Raw genomic sequence first — 19,185 nt, 5'->3', positions numbered from 1 at the left:
ACTGTATATAAGTGTGTGTATGAGTTTGTATCTGAATTCCAGCATTCAGGAAACAGTTGTGTGTGTGTCTCTCAGTCTCCTCAGTGTGTTCACTCTTTCAATAATAAAATAAAACTGTCAGGATCCTGCCCTGACAGTCTTGTCTGTCCTATCTTTGTTTAATGTGTCTCTGTTCATTTTGTGCCTGAGCACATGGTTGTGTCTTTGTTTATGTTGGCCATGTGCTCCCCTTGTCCTGCCTCCTTGTTTCTAATCACCACGCCCCCTTGTTTAGTCCTTTGTTTGTCTAATTGTTCACCTGATCCTTGTGTGCTCTGCTCCCTTTATATTGTGCTCATTTCCCTCTGGTCTTTGCTGGTTCGTTTTTGTGTGTGCCTTGTGTACAGTCTCTAGCTTGGATATTTTGAACTCTTTAATCGGTATTTTGCATCTTATTTGGTTCCCTCTTTTTTTTTAGTTTTCATTTGTTCCCATGTGTAGTCTAGTTCTAGTCTTTGTAGTTTAGTGTTTTTGTTCTTTAACCTTTTGGGTTTTTTCCCACTTTTTTTATTTTCTTTCTAGTCTTCAGCAAGGTTGCTGTTTTCTTTCTTTATTTTGGTTTGTAGTTCCAGTTAGTTATTCCTAGCTTTTCCAATTTTTATCCTTTTTTACTCCAGTTATTTCTAGTATTACTTTTTGTTTTTCCTTTTTTGTTTTCTTTTCTCCCTAGGCATTGGTTTGCAAGTTTACTGTCAAATTCCTGTCTCCCCTGTTTTGTCTTTGTCTGTGTTGGTTCCTGCCCTGCTTCCTGAATCCTCCCTGGTCGCTGGTTCTTCTGACCTGACAGACATTGTGGCGCTACAAGGGGTTCCTTCAACTGGATCAGGCCCTTTCTACTTGAGTTGCTACAAGGTCTCCCTTTGCCACCGAGTCTGGAGCCATCTCCTTCTGATCCGCCTGTTCTCCTGTCGTGTGCCCTGCCCTATTGTGGACTGTCTTGGTGCATCACTTGTGTTCCACGCTTGTTAATAAACTTTCCCCTGTTAATTCTGCATCTGGGTCCTCCCTTGCCAAACCCTGACAAAAACTCCCAGCAGGACCCAAAGCTTGTCATATTAGCTGTTAGAGATCTAATTGATCATCCTCTCTGCGCTGGATGATGTTGTGCTTATGAATGAAGGTCAGAGGTTGACTGCCTCCTGCCACCTGCACACCTTCTGCCGGAGTGTCAGCTCAGAGTCTCAAATGATGACAGAATGAAGTTAACGCTCATTAATCCAACCAAATCCAATAAACCAAAGATCACCATGACTGCTGCTGAGAGACCAAGATGGCAAACAGGGCTTGAGTTTTAATTATGAAAGCTTCAAGGCTAGCTCCCCTCACATACATTACACATGCAGTGTTGGGGAATGTTACTTTAAGTAACGTTACAATATTGCTTTACTCATAGAAGTACTGCTTTTTCTGAAAAGTTGGGTAATTTTTATTTTCATTTTTAGTACCTCAATATTGTTCTATACCTAACAAAAATTTTAATATGTAATATTTTGCTAATTGAAACTTACAAAATTTGAATGATGGCCAGTGATATATTTTTATTATTAAAATATATTTAATTTTAATCCCAATATTTGTATTATTGTTATTTTTAGATTTTCATTTTTAATTTTTAGATTTAATAATTTTGTAGTGTTTTGTCTTTTTAAAAGCTTTTAAAAGATATACTTAGTTTATAAACGATATTATTTTTATTACTATTTAATATTGAATCTGATTGGCTGAGAGGTTTTTCCACCAGTGAGATATTCACCCACTACACAGGTACTCCTGTGGTACTGCTCATGTATTTCAGTGTTAGTTTGAGTTATTTTAGTCTATCAAGTTACTGTTAAATGAATTAAAATGAGAAATGTTGCCTCAGCAGCTAGTCGAACATTTTTCTTTTTTTTTCAGTCAGCAATTATTTTATTTCAAGTAACAACTTTTTTATGGTTTTGATTTTAGTTTTAGGGTACATTTACATGACCACAATGTACTACAAACCAAAGTTTTTCCTTTGAATTTTTTTCACTGTTATCTATAGTAATCCTTGTCAAGGCTTGTTTTAAGATCAAAACACATCATTAATATTTTTGGTCTTTTTATAGGTAGAATTTAGTCCCAAGTACCACACTTTTTTTCAACTTTAGGGGCCAATTATGAAGATATCTGTACCCTGAGGAGACTACGATCCATTCAGACATGAAAGAAGCACATTAGTCTGTGTATCTGAGCATAGCCTCATGATCTTTGGAGACTTGTGAGTGTGTGTATTTGGAGACAGCAGGACCCATCTGTCTGTGTGTTGAGTGGATTAATAACTCTTCTACATTTAGCCGCAGTCTTGCGGCAGGCTCTCTGTTTTGCCTCTGTGAGTACATTTTTCATTATTAACTGCAGTTATTAAGCATCAGCTCATGTATTTGAGGTGGATCAGCCAAGACAGGGTCTAGAAGTTTCCTGTGTTGTACAAAACTGCTTTCATCTACAATGCAACTTGACAAAATTGTTGAGAATTCATACAGACCGACTCTCAGCTTGTTAAAAAATGGTTGAAGGGCCATTTGTGTGATTCAGTGACCTGAGAAACCACAGTCCTGCTCATGTTGACCTACTTTAATAACCGATAGCCAACCCACACTTCTTCAGCAACCTTAGTTCACCCAAAAATAAAAATTCTATCATTATTTGCTCAACCATGTGTCTTTACAAACCTGTAGAGTTTTCTTTCATCTGTTAACACAAAAAGGTTTTGCTGAATGTTCCTGCTATACTCTATTCCATATAATTAAGGACGAAAATGTATTTTTAAATATTTTTTGGTGAACTATACCTTTAAGATGGTATTTTAGAGTATAGAACACCCTTAGTCCTATTTTAGATATGGATTTTGTATAAACGGTAATCATGTATTGATTGATTGTATAATAGATCTAGCTTATTTATCTTATGTATAATGTTTATGTTATTATATGTAGAATATTTTTTATATTTATGTAATGTGTATTTATCTTATTATATGTGTATTGTATGTGTAATATTTATCCTATTTATTTATGTTATTTATATATCTTAATCATTAATAATATTTATCTTTAAATAAAAAATATAATATAATATAATATAATAAAAAATAAAATATTAAATAAAACATGTTTATTTTTATTTACACTTATAATAATATTTGTGTATAATATTTACCTTATTATATGTATAATGTTTGTATTTTATGATATATATTTTTTTTATTATTGTGTAATACATAACTTATTTATTATATGTGTATTTAATTTATTGTATTAATTTGTTTTATTTATTTATAATATGTATAATATCTATCTTATTTATTTATCCCATTTATATATATTATTAATGTAAATTTTTTTTAGTTATTCTTAAAATAATATTTGTTTATATTTATACTATATATTTATACCTTATTTATATAATATATTTATTTTTATTTATAATAATAGTAGCTCATTTATTTATTGTATAATAAATATCGAATTTATCATAAATATATTTATCTTTTTTATCATGTGAACATTTAATTTATTTATGTAATGTATGTGCAATATTAATCTTATTGTATTTGTTTTATTCATAATTAAATGTATATAATTATCTTATTTACACTTCAAATAATATTTGTTTATATTTACCTTATTTGGCAAAATGTATATGTTTATATTTATATTATTTATTCATTATAAAATATTTTTTATTTTTTTATTTATTTATTTGATCCTTAGCCCAGACAAAATGTGGTTCATTGAAACGTGACAAAATTCTAAAACATGTAGGTGACTTTCTTTTCTCTCCATTATTGTGTTTCTCTCTTCTCCTTTGCTCTCACACAACACCTGTATCAATAAAGCCCAAACAAAACCAGTATTGATTTTTACAGCATTCATTCACCCTCCTCCTCTGAGTATTTGTTTCTTCTTTGTCCACTACTCTGAGCAGTGCCGTTTTTGTGTGTGTTTATTGTGTGAAAATGACCAGAATGCAAATGTGCGTCAGAAGAAACAAGTTCAAACTCAAGTGTGTTTCCTTGTCTTGCTCCCTTGTGTGTTTCCAGAGTGCAAGCAAGCAGGGATTGATTGGTCCAGGCTGCAATTTCTCTCTAGAGATGACCCAGAGGTCAGAGGTTGGATTTAGTGTGTCGGAAGTAGGCATGACAAATCCACACCATCGTAAATCCACAGAAGAGTACATACTCACTGAAAGGAGGAGGCAGAGAGACACCATTAAAAATGATGAATGGGCTCAGAGAGCAGCAGAAGCAGATGACAGTAGCAGCGGCACAAAGTGCTGTGTTTTGTGTAAAACTCTGCCCTAGTTCTGTACCTGACACACACACACACACACACAATCTAAAGTGATTCTAAAGTGTTCACTGCTCTCGTTCTCATCTCCTGGACTGATTTTGATAATACTATCATCTCAGTGTTGCTAGAACATTAAGATTGAATCAAGATTGAATTTTTTTTCAAATATGATTGCTCATATTTGTTTAAAATTTGTTTAGATTTTGCAAGTTGAATCAACATTAAATGCTGTGATGTTGTTTCAGTGTCTTATAGACCTTGTTGAAATCCAATCCTATTCAGAAATCAAACAGAACAACAACAACAAACATAAGCGCTCTGTCATATTTCAAATATCTAAGTAATTCTATATTGTTAGCTGGGGGATTAACTTTTTAAAGTATCTGTTAGTTTTAGTTAATGATTCATTTGATGCTTTGGCATTTTAGTCGCAATTTGAATTTTAATCAGTGATGCGCGTGGATCCTGCTCTTGTTTATGTGCCATTACAGCACGAATCGTCTGTTTGAATTTCTGCTTCTGTCCTTGAAGTTACCCCAGGGGAGAAATCTCAAGGTGATTAGAGCCGTGTTTGAGTTTGTACCTCTGTCTTTCTGTGAAAAATCATTACTTTGAATAATACTCGCAATTACCAAGTTGTCCGGCACCACCCCTTGCAACCTTGCATTTTTAGCTTCAATTAGAGGAGCAGCTTTGATAGCCAAGGTTAACTGTAGGTTTTGGATAGAACTTTAAACCTCATATGTTTTCTTGAAATGCTGGATAAAATTGCTCCATTTAGGGTGAAGCCCATTAGTAGGCCATTTTAGTAAAAAACATGTTCAGAATGGAATACCTCTCTTAGTTTAGTATGTTGTGCACAGACTTTCCTGTATGCGTGGAATACCTGGATGGCATTTGCAGAAATTAGCATTATACAGCAGTGGCACTCTGTGGAATACTTTATTCCTCAATACAATGTACTCAAGTTGAACTTCCATTTGCGATGTGTTGAAACGGATGTGATATTAGTCATGATTTTTCACACTTCTCTTACTATACTTACTACTCTATATGGCAGAAATAGCAGTATGCAAGCATGATGTTCCAAAATCAGTCCATCTCTTTCTTGACCTTTTATTTGATTGCACTACCAAATGCTTAGACATTTTCTACGTTAAGTAAATTTTATTGATAACCTTATTATTTTTATTTATTTATTTATTTATTTATTCATTGGTCCAAGATGGTAGTTAGTCGTTTCTTTCTGAAATAAGCATTCAATTTTGTGAGGTCATGAGAAAATGTAGTATATTTCCATTTGTACTTTGTAATGTTTTGGCAATAATGCATGTTTCACTTACTGTAGTTTAAAACAGTGATGTTTATCAATATCAGGGATTTTTTATTTTATTTTATATAACTTTGTAATATTTATCTTTTTAAAATGTGCTGTTTTTTATCATTTGGTATATATATATATATATATATATATATATATATATATATATATATATATATATATATATATATATATATATATATACACTCACCTAAAGGATTATTAGGAACACCTGTTCAATTTCTCATTAATGCAATTATCTAATCAACCAATCACATGGCAGTTGCTTCAATGCATTTAGGTCCTGGTCAAAACAATCTCCTGAACTCCAAACTGAATGTCAGAATAGGAAAGAAAGGTGATTTAAGCAATTTTGAGCGTGGCATGGTTGTTGGTGCCAGACGGGCCGGTCTGAGTATTTCACAATCAGCTCAGTTACTGGGATTTTCACGCACAACCATAGGGTTTACAAAGAGTGGTGTGAAAAGGGAAAAACATCCAGTATGCGGCAGTCCTGTGGGTGAAAATGCCTTGTTGATGCTAGAGGTCAGAGGAGAATGGGCCGACTGATGCAACTTTGACTGAAATAACCACTCGTTACAACCGAGGTATGCAGCAAAGCATTCGTGAAGCCACAACACGCACAACCTTGAGGCGGATGGGCTACAACAGCAGAAGACCCCACCAGGTACCACTCATCTCCACTACAAATAGGAAAAAGAGGCTACAATTTGCACGAGCTCACTAAAATTGGACAGTTGAAGACTGGGAAAATGTTGCCTGGTCTGATGAGTCTCGATTTCTATTGAGACATTCAGATGGTAGAGTCAGAATTTGGCATAAACAGAATGAGAACATGGATCCATTATGCCTTGTTGCCACTGTGCAGGCTGGTGGTGGTGGTATAATGGTGTGGGGGATGTTTCCTTGGCACACTTTGGCCCCTTAGTGTCAATTGGGCATCTTTAAATGCCATGGCCTGCCTGAGCATTGTTTCTGACCATGTCCATCCCTTTGTGACCACCATGTACCCATCCTCTGATGGCTACTTCCAGCAGGATAATGCACCATGTCACAAAGCTCGAATCATTTCAAATGTTCACTGTACTAAAATGGCCCCCACAGTCACCAGATCTCAACCCAATAGAGCATCTTTGGGATGTGGTGGAACGGGAGCTTCGTGCCCTGGATGTGCATCCCACAAATCTCCTATCCTATCAGTATGGGCCAACATTTCTAAAGAATGCTTTCAGCACCTTGTTGAATCAATGCCACGTAGAATCAAGGCAGTTCTGAAGGCGAAAGGGGGTCAAACACAGTATTAGTGTGTTCCTAATAAACCTTTAGGTGAGTGTATATGTGTGTGTGTTATTGTTTGTGTTATTGTTTTTCTTTATCTTTAATTTTCACTTTTTAAAGTGGAATTATTATTATTAACTACTTCTACTACTATATTTCATATTTCAATAATCGAAAACTATTATAAATCTGTTCATTCTAATATGAAAGCAATGTAGCATATTTTGCTTATTGTGAAATAATGTCTGCAACTACAGTAGTATTGTATTTTAATATTATTTAGTTACAATTATATTATTTAATATTTATAAATATTTTCTTTTTTAAATTTCATTTTAAATTAATGTATTTTTATTTTATTTTACTTTTAGTTTAAGTGACCTGCTCCATGTATAATAAAAAAGCTTTTATTAATGAGATAGCCCCCCCCCCCCAAAAAAAACAACAACAACAAAAACAAATCATGTTTGAAACCTGTATTCATCTTTCTTATTTATTTATTTATTTATTTTTAATACCAATTAAGATATTTTTAAGAATGTAGGTAAAATAGACAGTTATATATTACTTCCCAATATAGTATATGGAAGTCAATGGCTATGAGTAACTATTTGTTTACCTGCCTTTTAACCAATAAAAGAAGTTCTTAGAGGTTTGGAATAACTTCAAGGTGAGTACTAAAGGATGTCAGAATGTTCTTTTTTTGGGTCGACTATCTATTAAGTTACTGAAATGTCTTAACCTCCGATATCACACGGTGGATTTATATGATCCTTTTCTTAATGCATTAGTTGTATTTTAGGTATTTCTATCCTATCCTAGTCCTAGTGTAAATGTTTTCAGCAGACTGTATGTTCCCAGCACATCCCGTGCTGATCCCTCTTGTGTATATTTGAAACACACAGCTGTGGTTTCAGCCTTGAAGTGTGTTTCTGGGCCAGTGCTGGTGTTTCAGTTCATCCTGGCTGTAGCTGTAATTTGCCAGGCGTAATCAATAGTCTGTCAGTATACAGCGGCCTCTCGCCATGTACTGCTTTTATTGTAGTGGAGGAAACAACATGCTCCATGTTTCTAATGCAATACTGTTGGGTGACCGTCATATCGGCAGAGACTGGTCTGGCCGTGGGCCTGGACGGGATTATTGAAGAATGATTGAATTTCCTCTCCAGGATTGGAGAAGGAGCCACAGAGAGATAGGAGCCAGTGTGTGGAGGAGGAGATAGAGAGAGAGTGTTGTCAGGTGCAGGATGGCCAATGCCAAATCAGGCTGATGGGATGCAGATGAAGAGATGAACTGGAAAAGAGCAAGGCAGGTGGGACGGCCTCTTTATTGATAACTGAAGGACCGGTCTGTAAAGCCCCCGTCTGATGTCTGTCCCTGAAGGATGTCTCTTTGTCTGTACCGTCTGTTTCAGCACACCTTTAAGAAAAGGAACATTGAACACAGAGGAGAGGAAACACACAGATGGCAGATTAGATATGCAGAAAGAACCAATTCAGCAAAAAGACATGCAAACAATAATAATATATTATTATTTATACTGAAATACTGTTTAAATGGAATTTAATACCGCGTGAGAGGTGATATCATCAGAATATTATCTAGCTATTTACTTAATTTGCAAAATGTTGTCCTAAAATCTGATTGGCTCAGGTCGACAGTGGGTGGAGTCCACCTACACCACCTTTATTTGAAATATGAGTAAATTCGAGTGCAGTAAAAACAGAAATTAAATGATGAATGAATAATTATGGAATATTATGAAATAATATATAATAATATTTCATAATAATATGAAATATTATTCTAATTTCAAATGAAATGTTTTGTATTTTATATTCATTACTTCAGTCTTCAGTGTCACAAGATCCATCAGAAATCATTCTAATATGCTGGTTTGCTGCCCAAATAACATTTATTATTTTATTATTTTGAAAACCGTTGTGCTGCTTAATATTTTTGAGGAAGCTGTGATAAGATTTTTTTTTTTTTAATTATTAATAAAAAATTCAAAAGAGTGGCGTTTATTTCAATATAAAATGTGACTTTTAATCATTTGAATGTGTCTATGCTGAATAAAAGTAGTAATTTTTTTAAACTGTAAAATGTTTATTTTATTTATTTATTAATTGTTTCCCTTTAAAATTTATTAAGTTTTTAACTGAACTTTGCCCAAGTGAATAGCTGTAGATTCTCACATGGAATCATATCTCACAGAGACAAAGATTTATGTTTATTATGTTTATTTGTGGATCTGATTTCATTTATGCATCAGTTTTGCATTTGTGAATTTATGTGCATTTACTCATGAATATTTATACAATAACAACATCATATATCTGCCCTGAGGTGAGCTAATTTCTGAACTGTCAATTATTTCTCATCCAACTTAGAGAAAATGACCCTCGTGTGCAATATGTAATGATAAATGTCTCAAACACTACTATCCTGTTATTATATGACCTCCGTATATGCAGCCAGTTTGCATGGTATCCCATTCTGTTTAAGTGTCTGAATACTATACACCTGTGCCCTTTTAAAATAGTTTGAGCAGTATGCCACAATAAGTAAGAATGTCTAAATCCAAGGGAACAGAGTGAGGGAGAGTAGACACTGTGACGTGCACTGTTTGTAAAAATATAATTATAAAATGTCCCTGACTTTGCAGGGCAATTAGAGTCCAATTTGGATGCAAATGTCTTCCTCCTGCCCTTATGAAGATAATGACGGCTTCAGCATGCACACGCAATTCTCAAAACAACTCTGCTGGCACTGGGAAGGGCACATGAACACCGTTTGGCTGCGTGCATCACACAAACCTCAAGGTGCATGCATGCGTGTGTGTGTGCAACTGACAGGTCGGTTTTGTTCTTGTCTCGCCTGTAGTCTTGTAAAGTCAGTGCTCGAGAACAGCGGTTCCCCAGCAGTGGCCCACTGCGCACAGCCAGCTCAAACTCATTTACATCCTCTGCTTATTAAGCTCCGTGTGCTAATGAAGAGAGCTCCAATTAACGCTGATACATTTCAAAGTGTTAATGGAGCGGACATGGTTCATATAGAAACCATACACTTGCTTTCAGAATGAACCCAGGAAAAGGATAGTTGGTAACTGGTTAGACGAGTGTGTTAGCTTGGTTGAAGTTTTGCTTTTGCTTAGATTTTTTGCTTTTTTGTCTGGATCTAGAGTAGAAGAAACCAAACCAAAGTTAAAAATAAATTAAGAATAAATTTATGATTTAAAAAATAATAATAGAACGTTTTTTCTTATCCGATTATTGTAAGCTGGTATGGGAAAGGACTTTTTATTTACTTGTTTATTTAGTTATTTTTTATTTTTTTGACAGAGAGCATTTATTTAAATTATCACAAAGATATTTGAACCCCCTCCCCATGAAATTTCATAGTCTATTTTTTTTCTTAATAAAAATGAAAAAATACTCTTCATTTATTCTGTATTTAATAACCTTTTTGACCAAAAAGACGTGGCCATCATATTAAAACCAAACTAGAAGAAAAACCAAATAGGGTCCACATTATGATGATGTATGATGTATATTATTTTACAACATTGTTCTTAATTTATTTATTTAAGGTTTAAACTTTGCTTTAAACTTTAATTTAATCATATTTAGGCTTAAAGAAAACACAAAAATGACATGTTCACTACAGTAGTACCCCTGCTTAACCGTATGGTCTCTCTGACTCGCTCTCTGTCTCTCTTCTAATTGTTCGGCTTCATGTACACCACTTCCACTTCGCAGATTGCTTTAGTTGTAATTGCTGTCTTACCTTTAGGCTTAAGTCTTGCAGGATGATGAAAGATGTTGCATTTATGTCAGATCTACTTCTCCTGTTGCTTTCAAAATCACTTATACTACAATGTGCCCAGATGATTAGAGAGACAAGGAACTATTTGATGTATCCCTCCTGACAGACCTGTTGCAAGAGAGACTCAGACCGTGTCATTTTTATTAAGTTTCATGTCAAACGCTTATTCTAAAACTATCAGTCATCTTCAGAGAAAAGACACAAACCAGGGCGAATCTGTCTTTAGACAAATGCTTTTCACCTGTTTAGACCGGAATTATGTTCCAGGGACACATTCTTTATTTATTCTCTTTATCAAGCCATTAATAGTGAATTTTTTTATTGAGTTATTTCTAAAGTCCATTACAAAAGCAGCAACATCCTGTTACATTTAAAAAGTTAAAAAGTTATAAATTATTATTTTAATTTATAACACTGTCACCCATACTAAAATGTGTTTTAATTTTTTTATTAATATTATTTTAAATAAAAACACATATCCTCCATCTTGACGCTCTAATACTAGCACTCTCTATTCTATTTCTGTTCCACTAATTTTCCTTTTTATTTATTTATAAAAAACACACTTGATTCTTTAGCACTTGTACTCTTTAATTACAATACTTTTTTTTAAAGAGCTTCTTTTTCTATACAATGTATGAAATGTATTTTTTATTAAAAAGAGCATCTAACACTAACATTCTCAATTCTTTTGACTTTTCTTTCTTTGTAAAAAAAGAAGAAAAAAAGAGACTTTATAACACTAACTTCTTTTTCTATTCTATCTACTTGTTTTTGTATTTATTATAAGAAAAAAAAAAACCTTGCTACTGCAGTAGGCTAACCAAGACTTGTCACACTCACAGCACATACATAAGCTATTCCCTTTTTGTTGGTTTTGAGTGCTTCTGTTGTCCTCATTAGTAAGTCGCTATGGATAAGTGTCTGCTAAATGTATAAATGTAAATGTTTTATGAAACAAATATGTATATGAAACTACGATTTATTACAAACTATTATTGTTTTGTTTTATATACCACTTTTGAGTCAAATAAATACATTTTAAAAAGATTCATCTTAATGTCACCTCCTAAGTTTAACTTTAAAATGGTCAAAATATTGCTTGTCATTTTAAAAAAGGAAATATAATTTAAAAAAAAAAGAAAAAAGAAAAAAAAAGCTGAAGCGATTTCCATTGGTGAAGTTCCGTTTTGGCCATGTGAGGTCGCTATTTCACTTCCAACCGAACGCATATTTCACCTCATAGAGAAACACTGAAAAGTTTTGTTTTGAATAACAATGCATGCTGTAAGGAGAGACTGTCTGTTATTGGCTGGCGGTTTTCGCTGTGCAGGCTCTGATTGGTTCATAGGTTTTAAAGGGGGTTTCGGGGGGGTCCGTCTCCCCCAGGCTCTCATCTCTGCGCTCCGAGACCGTGGCAGCATCCACTCACTCTTTTACTACTGCCTGCGATGTGACTCCACGCCGCTCGTTTGTTGGAATATCACCCTGCGTGACAAGTGACGGATTTTAAGCACACGCCACACCGTCCGGTTTTCCAAATTCAAGGGGACACCGCGGCTAATGCCTTTAACCATGACTGTGGGATTAATAACGGTTTTGTGTGCTGTAACGGCCGTTTTCGCGATGGAAGGTAAATATATGGATGTTTGTCTCTCTTTGACGCGCTCCGTGTTTCAGGTTTGACAGGTGAATGCCTCGCAGCGGAGAGTCGCGCTGGGATTTATTCGCGAGTATGGAAAGAGATCTTTTTGGTATCCAGCGGAGTTGGGAAGGAGTTTCTGTGGTGGTTTGACAGACGCGAGATGGTCGGGTGCTGAATGTTATGGAATGAATGGTTGGAATACTTAAAAACCTTGCTGGATTTTAACATGTGGTTAAGAACGTAGTCGCGGGCATTTTATGATCAACATTATTGTATGTTGCTGGTCCAAGATGGTCTTCTAGATTAGAACAGCTACTGACCACCTTGGACTGGCTAATTTTCAGTTAGGACCAGAGAAACCAGCTTGCCCACCTTAAACTGGTTCAGAATGGTCTACCAGCTACATAGGAACATCATTAAGGATACTCGGTAATCTTAAAACGAATACGTTCCATGCAGAATGATCTAAAAGGCTTAAAATTTAATTTTGAAGCGTTTTCTTAGGGAAAAGGGTTATTAATTTATTAATTTTTGCAATATAGAAACTGACTGTTTGGATCTTTTGGTTTAGTGTGATTTTGGGCAGTGAAAATTACCTATGCACTGACTTTTTATAATACAGTTTACTCTTTAGATACTTTAAAAAAGCTAGAAACAGGAATTTATTATTCATATTCAGGATGGTGGATCCCAAAATGTTTTTTTTTTTTTTTTTTGCGTTATCAAAAATCTGTATGACTTGCACAAAAGGAGATGTTAGGAAGAATGTTTGAGACCAGCAACCTCAGTCACCATTCACTTTCATTGCATCTGTCTTCCATATATTGAAAGTGAATGGTGACTGTAATTCTGCCTAATGTAGACTTTTGTGTTCCAATGAAGAAATAACATCAGACAGGTTTGGAATGACACAAGGATGAATAAATAATGACAGAATTTCATTTTAGGTGAACTATCTCTTTAACTGACAAACCCAAATTGGACTAGTAATCACTGTGTCCTGTTCAGGAACATTTGTGTGTGAACAAAACCACTGATGAAGACCACCGATGTCATGTTGTATTCAGGTCACGTTAAGTGCATGATTTATTCAGAAAAATCAAGCAGAAACACAGCGAGAATGAGAGAGGGGGAAAAAAATATTTCCCTCCTTGTCTGGCATTTGACAGATGGTGGTTGACTGGTTGTTGCAGGCGCGCCAGAAATAAGACATTCAGTTCGGCATGCTGTGTGTGTGTGTGTGTGTGGAGAAATTGGTCTACAGATCAGTAATGAACACACAGCCAACATGAAGGGATTGTCTATTTGTTTCCATCTCCACTGCTTGTCCAATTCCATCCATCACGCAACCTGTTTGCTTGTCTTTCTGTCTGAAAACACTCATACAGGTATCGCGTAAGTCTGTGTATAGTTCACACATAGTTTTATTTGCAACCCTCTGCTGCTCTCTAACTCACGTTGCTTAAGCGTGCATGCTTTTTTTGCATCGTAAAAACTAAAACGTTCTATGATGTAACTCAGACAGTCAGTGCTAAATGATGTCTGCGCAAGCTCTAATGTGTCCGATTTAGATTCCAGCCCTACAGAACAGACAAAAGCGTAGAAATTTTCAAGCTGAAGTGTGTCTGAAGGCAGCAGATGGAGGGAACAGGGTTAGTGATCCCTTCTTTATTGGCTAATTGAAAGGCAATTGGCCTTTGTGGTTTAAAGTGTGTTTGCTGTGGTAGATTTGTATATATTAGCCTGTCATTGAGCCTATATCAGCAATATCAGATTATGGCTACTAATTGCCAAACCAGCCCGGTGACCACAAACAATGTGTCAAAGCCATGTGCGCCTCGGAGAAGGCAAGAGAGAGCGGATGAAAGAGATGGGGGAGGGAGACGAAAAGCAAAACTGTGTGTGTGTGCGTGTGAGCAAGATGAGGGTCTGGGGGCCCATCTGGGATAGTGGAGAGTGGAAAGTGGAGTGACTCCGCTTTGACGCGTTTCCATGCATCAGTGAGCACAGTTCATCAACCGTGCCTAATAATCATAAATCTGATAAATTATGAATGCACACATATGTCATTGCACTCGTGAAACACTAATGCGTAAATCTGTCTAGGTGAGGTGATGTTATTATTATGAAGACTGTCACGATAATCTTCACTCAGGTGAGCTGTCTTAGATCTGTTTTGCTTTTCGTTTGTGTCTGTGAGGATTTAAGTGCTCAGTCAGGATTTTAAGTGCAGGTTCGATTGGCCTGTCATTTTGACATTTTTCTCTCAGTGGAAACATCAAATAGGTTATAGAAAGTACTCTAGACTCCTAACCTACACATACTCGGCCATCCAAACCCTCGGTCAAACCCTCGCTGTTTAAAGAGGTCTGAGAGTGTGGTCATGTCACTAAGTGCATCACAAGTGCATCCTTGTTCCCACATAGCTGGCCCAAATAAACAAGCCTTATCTGAAGTCCCTCGTTCTGTCCTCTGTTAATGCCGCGGTCGGAGTTCTTTTTATCAAATGACTTCACCGCAGACCGAGCCAACATCCCGCCTGACACTGTTGTTCTGTAAGAGACAAAGAAACCCAGTGGAGTTTATCCACACTCGCTGCAGGGAGATGGCACTGCCATCAGTGTACTGAGTTGACCTCAAATCACCTGCCTCATCCAAGCTGCTAAATGACTGTTATCCAGTAGAACTCATCAACCTTCATATATATATATATATGTATGTATATATATATATGTATGTATGTATATATATATATATATATATATATATATATATATATGTATATATATATATATATATATATATATATATGCTATTACTGGTTTGTATTAGGTTTGTATTGTATTGCACAATATTTGAAAAAACTCAAACTGCGATATTTTGCAATATGAAAAACAAAATATATGTACAAAAATCACCAGATGACTTAATTAGCTCTTTAGAAAAAACAAACAAACAAAAAAACTTTTCAGTGATTGGGGTAATTTTGTAGGTGATTAAATCAGCATAGAAAATAAACAAATTATAGCATAGATAAATAAAGTAGAACCAAGATAAAAAATGAAATGAACAATGCTTTACATTTTTCAGGTAAGTCTAACAGTATTCATGTACAGAAATTGAATAATCAAATGTAAAATAACACTGCAAAGTCTTCACTGTACAAATTAAATCTAATAAATATGTATTAAAGCTAAAAAAAAAAATCACACATCCATTTTCTTTCTCAGTTGTTTACCTTCACCTAAGCCATAAGCAACTGTGTTTAGAAGGATTCTTGCAGAGACATGCATTTTGACAATTTCGTGCATATGTGTCATTTATAGACGCGGAAGTGAACATAATTCAGAGTTCACGTGCATCTGCGAGGCTCTCACTGTGTCTACACTGGATGCGAGTGGTGCGGTGCGGTGCGATGCAACAAAATACTATGAACCCATTATAATCAGTGATGCTGTCTACCCTGGACGCGGTGCCCAGTTTAGCGGCGCAACATGACACGATAGATGTTGTGTCTGGTAACGCGGTTTCTGTGTGTGAGAATAGAAAATAATCAGTATACAGTAAATATAGCGTTCAGTATACTAAACATTGCACATCCTGCAATGTATCCACGATAGTCACATCTATATCAATACTGAAACGATATATCGTGCAGCTCTAGTTTGCATTATTTTAATAAATATATTTATAGTATTTAATATTATATTTATTTTGTAATGAATATTATTGCAAATATTATTTGTAATTATTACTATAATAATCACAAATAAGTTGCTTGATGCAATTCAATTAATTGATTTTCTGGTACATTTCTGCCATATGCACATAAACTGACAGTCACCACTGATAAGCTACTACTAAGTATTGTAAAAACTTAATTTTCTGTAAAGTTGCTTTGCAGTGATTTGTATTGTAAAAAGCGCTATACAAATAAACTTGAGTTAAATTAAATATTTAAATCTATTGACATCCCTATTTATAACTCATGCAGACATCCATCTGTGTTTCTTTGTCTGTGTGAAGATTTATTCATGCTTTCTCTCCAATCAATCTCTATCACGCAGTCGACTAAATGCACACAACGTGCCCATAATTTATTTAAGGGTGGACAGGACTGTGTGTTGGAAATTACTGCAGCTGATGTGAATAATGAGCTACAGATGCTGACCACACTTTTCCTATTTCCCTTTCTCTTTTTTTCCTACTTGTCCATGGCATGCAAATTCATCTTATCTCTCTCTGGCTGAACCATGTTGGGTTCTTTTTCTTTTATTTAACAATGATGTCCAGATGATTGTAATAATATCCCAATTATTACTCTGCTACTTTAAGTAACACATTAATTTGTGTGAAATATTGATTCACAATAATTTGATTGACACATTTTAATTTAGCATTTGACCCAAGATTGCTGCCACTGTCTAATCAGAATCAAGTATTTCAGATATCTGTGCATCAATACTGCAGACAAACACCCACAGACACACGGGAGGAGAGTTGTTGTTCTTGTACGGTTGATTATAAACCTCTTCATCATTAACAGACTGAATCATCTTTGCTCATGAGGGGTTAAAGGACTTTTCATGTTTGCTTTATCTTCCATATCACTGTCAGTGGCGTCTGAGGCTCAAAGAGCAGCGAACAAAAAGCACTAATGCACCTGCAAATGAGATCTCTCAGTAAATGAACGCTTCCTCAGAAAGGTGATGGAAACAGATACGATTTTTAAAATATTTTTTTAATAATAAAAAGACTTCCTCTTGTCTGAGTTCTTCTGGTAAAGGCAGAAGACACAGACTTAGATCTCTATTAAATATTTATGTGAGGGTCAATGGACTGTCATGGCTTTATGGATGTGCTGACCTTATGAATTTTAAATGTAATACAGCTGTTTGCTTTTCATGACGTGTGTATGTTGACTGTCATATGACTTTCAAATTGAGCGGCTCTTCTAATGCTGACAGCAGAATTTATGCTGCTCCAGATTTGATTAGGCCTATACTGGTTAGTGCTGGTCTATACTTATTTATGCAGGTTTAACTTGTGGAATCATTTTGTTATAGGTTGGATTATGCTGGTCAGTGCAGTTCTAGGGAGTTTTAACTCAACAATTCATGTTGGATTACTCTATTGTTACGCTATTGTTGGTTTGGTGTTGATATAGGAAGTTGCATGTCAGAAGTTGATGGCTCTGTGCTGGTTAATTAAGTCTGTGTTTGTGCTAAAAGTTTTCAGCTGAGATTTCATGGAGGTTCAGGCTAGTTCATGCTGTTTACTGCTGGTTTACCTGAGAATTTATGTAGGTTCAAACTGGTTTATGCTGTTTACTTCTGGTTTATCTGAGAATTAATGTAGGTTCAGGTTGGATTACGTTTGTAAGTGCTGGTTGGTGTTGATTTTGGGTAGTTACATGCTGGAGAGTGATGGTTCTGTGCTAGTTAATTTTGTGCTAGTTTGTAGCAGAGAATTAATGTAGGTTCTGACTGGATTATGATGTTTATTGCTAGTTGAGCTAAGAATTTATATTGGTCCAGGTTGGATTATGTTGGATAGTGCGGGTCGATGCTGATTGGTGATGGCTTGTTGCTGGTTTAGCTGACAATAAATGTTGTTCCAGGTTGGTTTTTGCAAGTAAGATCTGGTTTGATAATCAGGTTTTTGGTATCGCGGATCTCTGTATCCATGCTCACATACTCTCCCTGCTGCATTTTTGGACCCTGATAAATAGTTTTGGGGCATCTGGGTGACACAGCTCAGAGAGACCATCTCTGGTCCTCCGAGGTCTCCGTACTCTCCAGACAGCAGCCAGATGGTTGATGGGGTGTGTGTTGGTGTGTGGCATCACGTAGGGACCGGCAGACCTCAAAGCCCTGTTGGTTTCTTGTCTTTTATGGGTTCTGCTTTTCCTGTCTCAGACCGCCATCGGTCTCACTTCACGCTCTGTGGCTTTTTCAGCATCACTAGATTGACAAACGAGGTCTGAAATGGCCTCGTTAAACCAAACAGGCATGTGTTCCTATGAATTTAGAGCAGAGATGAAAGGCGAACATCCCCAGAAATCACATTCAGATCACCTAATTGAAGGTAAGAGCAAAAATGTCTACGTTTGATCTAATCCAATAATAGATTTGTTTTTTGTTCTTAGGAGATTCTGACTTGTGTCAGGTCAACCATAAGGAAGTTGGGTTAAATAGTGATAATAAACAGCTGGGAAAGCAGTGCAACTCTTTGTCGCACTGACCCACAAGTTTAGAGCATGAATCTTAAATCAGTCTCCTCTGAAAATGCTGCGCTGTCTATTTGGATTTATGGCCCTGCGTCACACAATACCACCCCCACCCTCCAAAAACCATTTTATCAGATGATTTAAAAGTCACCTGGTTGGGGACAGAGTGAATATATGTAAGTGCAATCAGCAGAAAAAGCTAGAACACAATTTTTTTCTCTCTCTTTCTCTTTCTCTCTATGTGAGAATGGTCAAATGGTGCATTGGGTAAGTGCCCCGTCAGCAGATATGGGATCCTCCCCAGTGTGTCCGGAGGAGAGATTGTGGCAGGGTAAATTGATTATTGTGTATGTTTCCAAAGGTTGTTAAGGCCAAGCTTCAGGCCTAATTAAAGGAAGAGTTCACCCTCAAAATGAAAAACCCTCCCCCTCATATTGTGCCAAACTTTTGTCTGTAGAAAACAAAAGACTCATTTTGAGGAATGCTCAGCTCCTTTCTGTACAATGA

At 35.8% G+C, this 19,185-nt stretch overlaps 1 protein-coding gene across 1 annotated transcript in view; it reads left to right on the top strand.

Moving 5' to 3' along the window:
- The first annotated feature begins 12,188 nt into the window (after positions 1-12,188).
- LOC132096117 (ephrin type-B receptor 1-B) overlaps positions 12,189-19,185 on the top strand; it is a 222,759-nt gene continuing 215,762 nt past the window's right edge. Inside the window, exon 1 of the mRNA XM_059501302.1 lies at positions 12,189-12,437. Within this exon, the coding sequence (XP_059357285.1) occupies positions 12,368-12,437 (70 nt within the window). The 5' untranslated portion in view covers positions 12,189-12,367. The remainder of the gene's footprint in view (positions 12,438-19,185) is intronic.

Source organism: Carassius carassius, chromosome 20, assembly GCF_963082965.1.
Source record: "Carassius carassius chromosome 20, fCarCar2.1, whole genome shotgun sequence".
Taxonomy (NCBI): Eukaryota; Metazoa; Chordata; class Actinopteri; order Cypriniformes; family Cyprinidae; genus Carassius; species Carassius carassius.
Note: the sequence above shows the minus strand (reverse complement) of the source record. Positions and strands in the feature narration are given on the sequence as shown.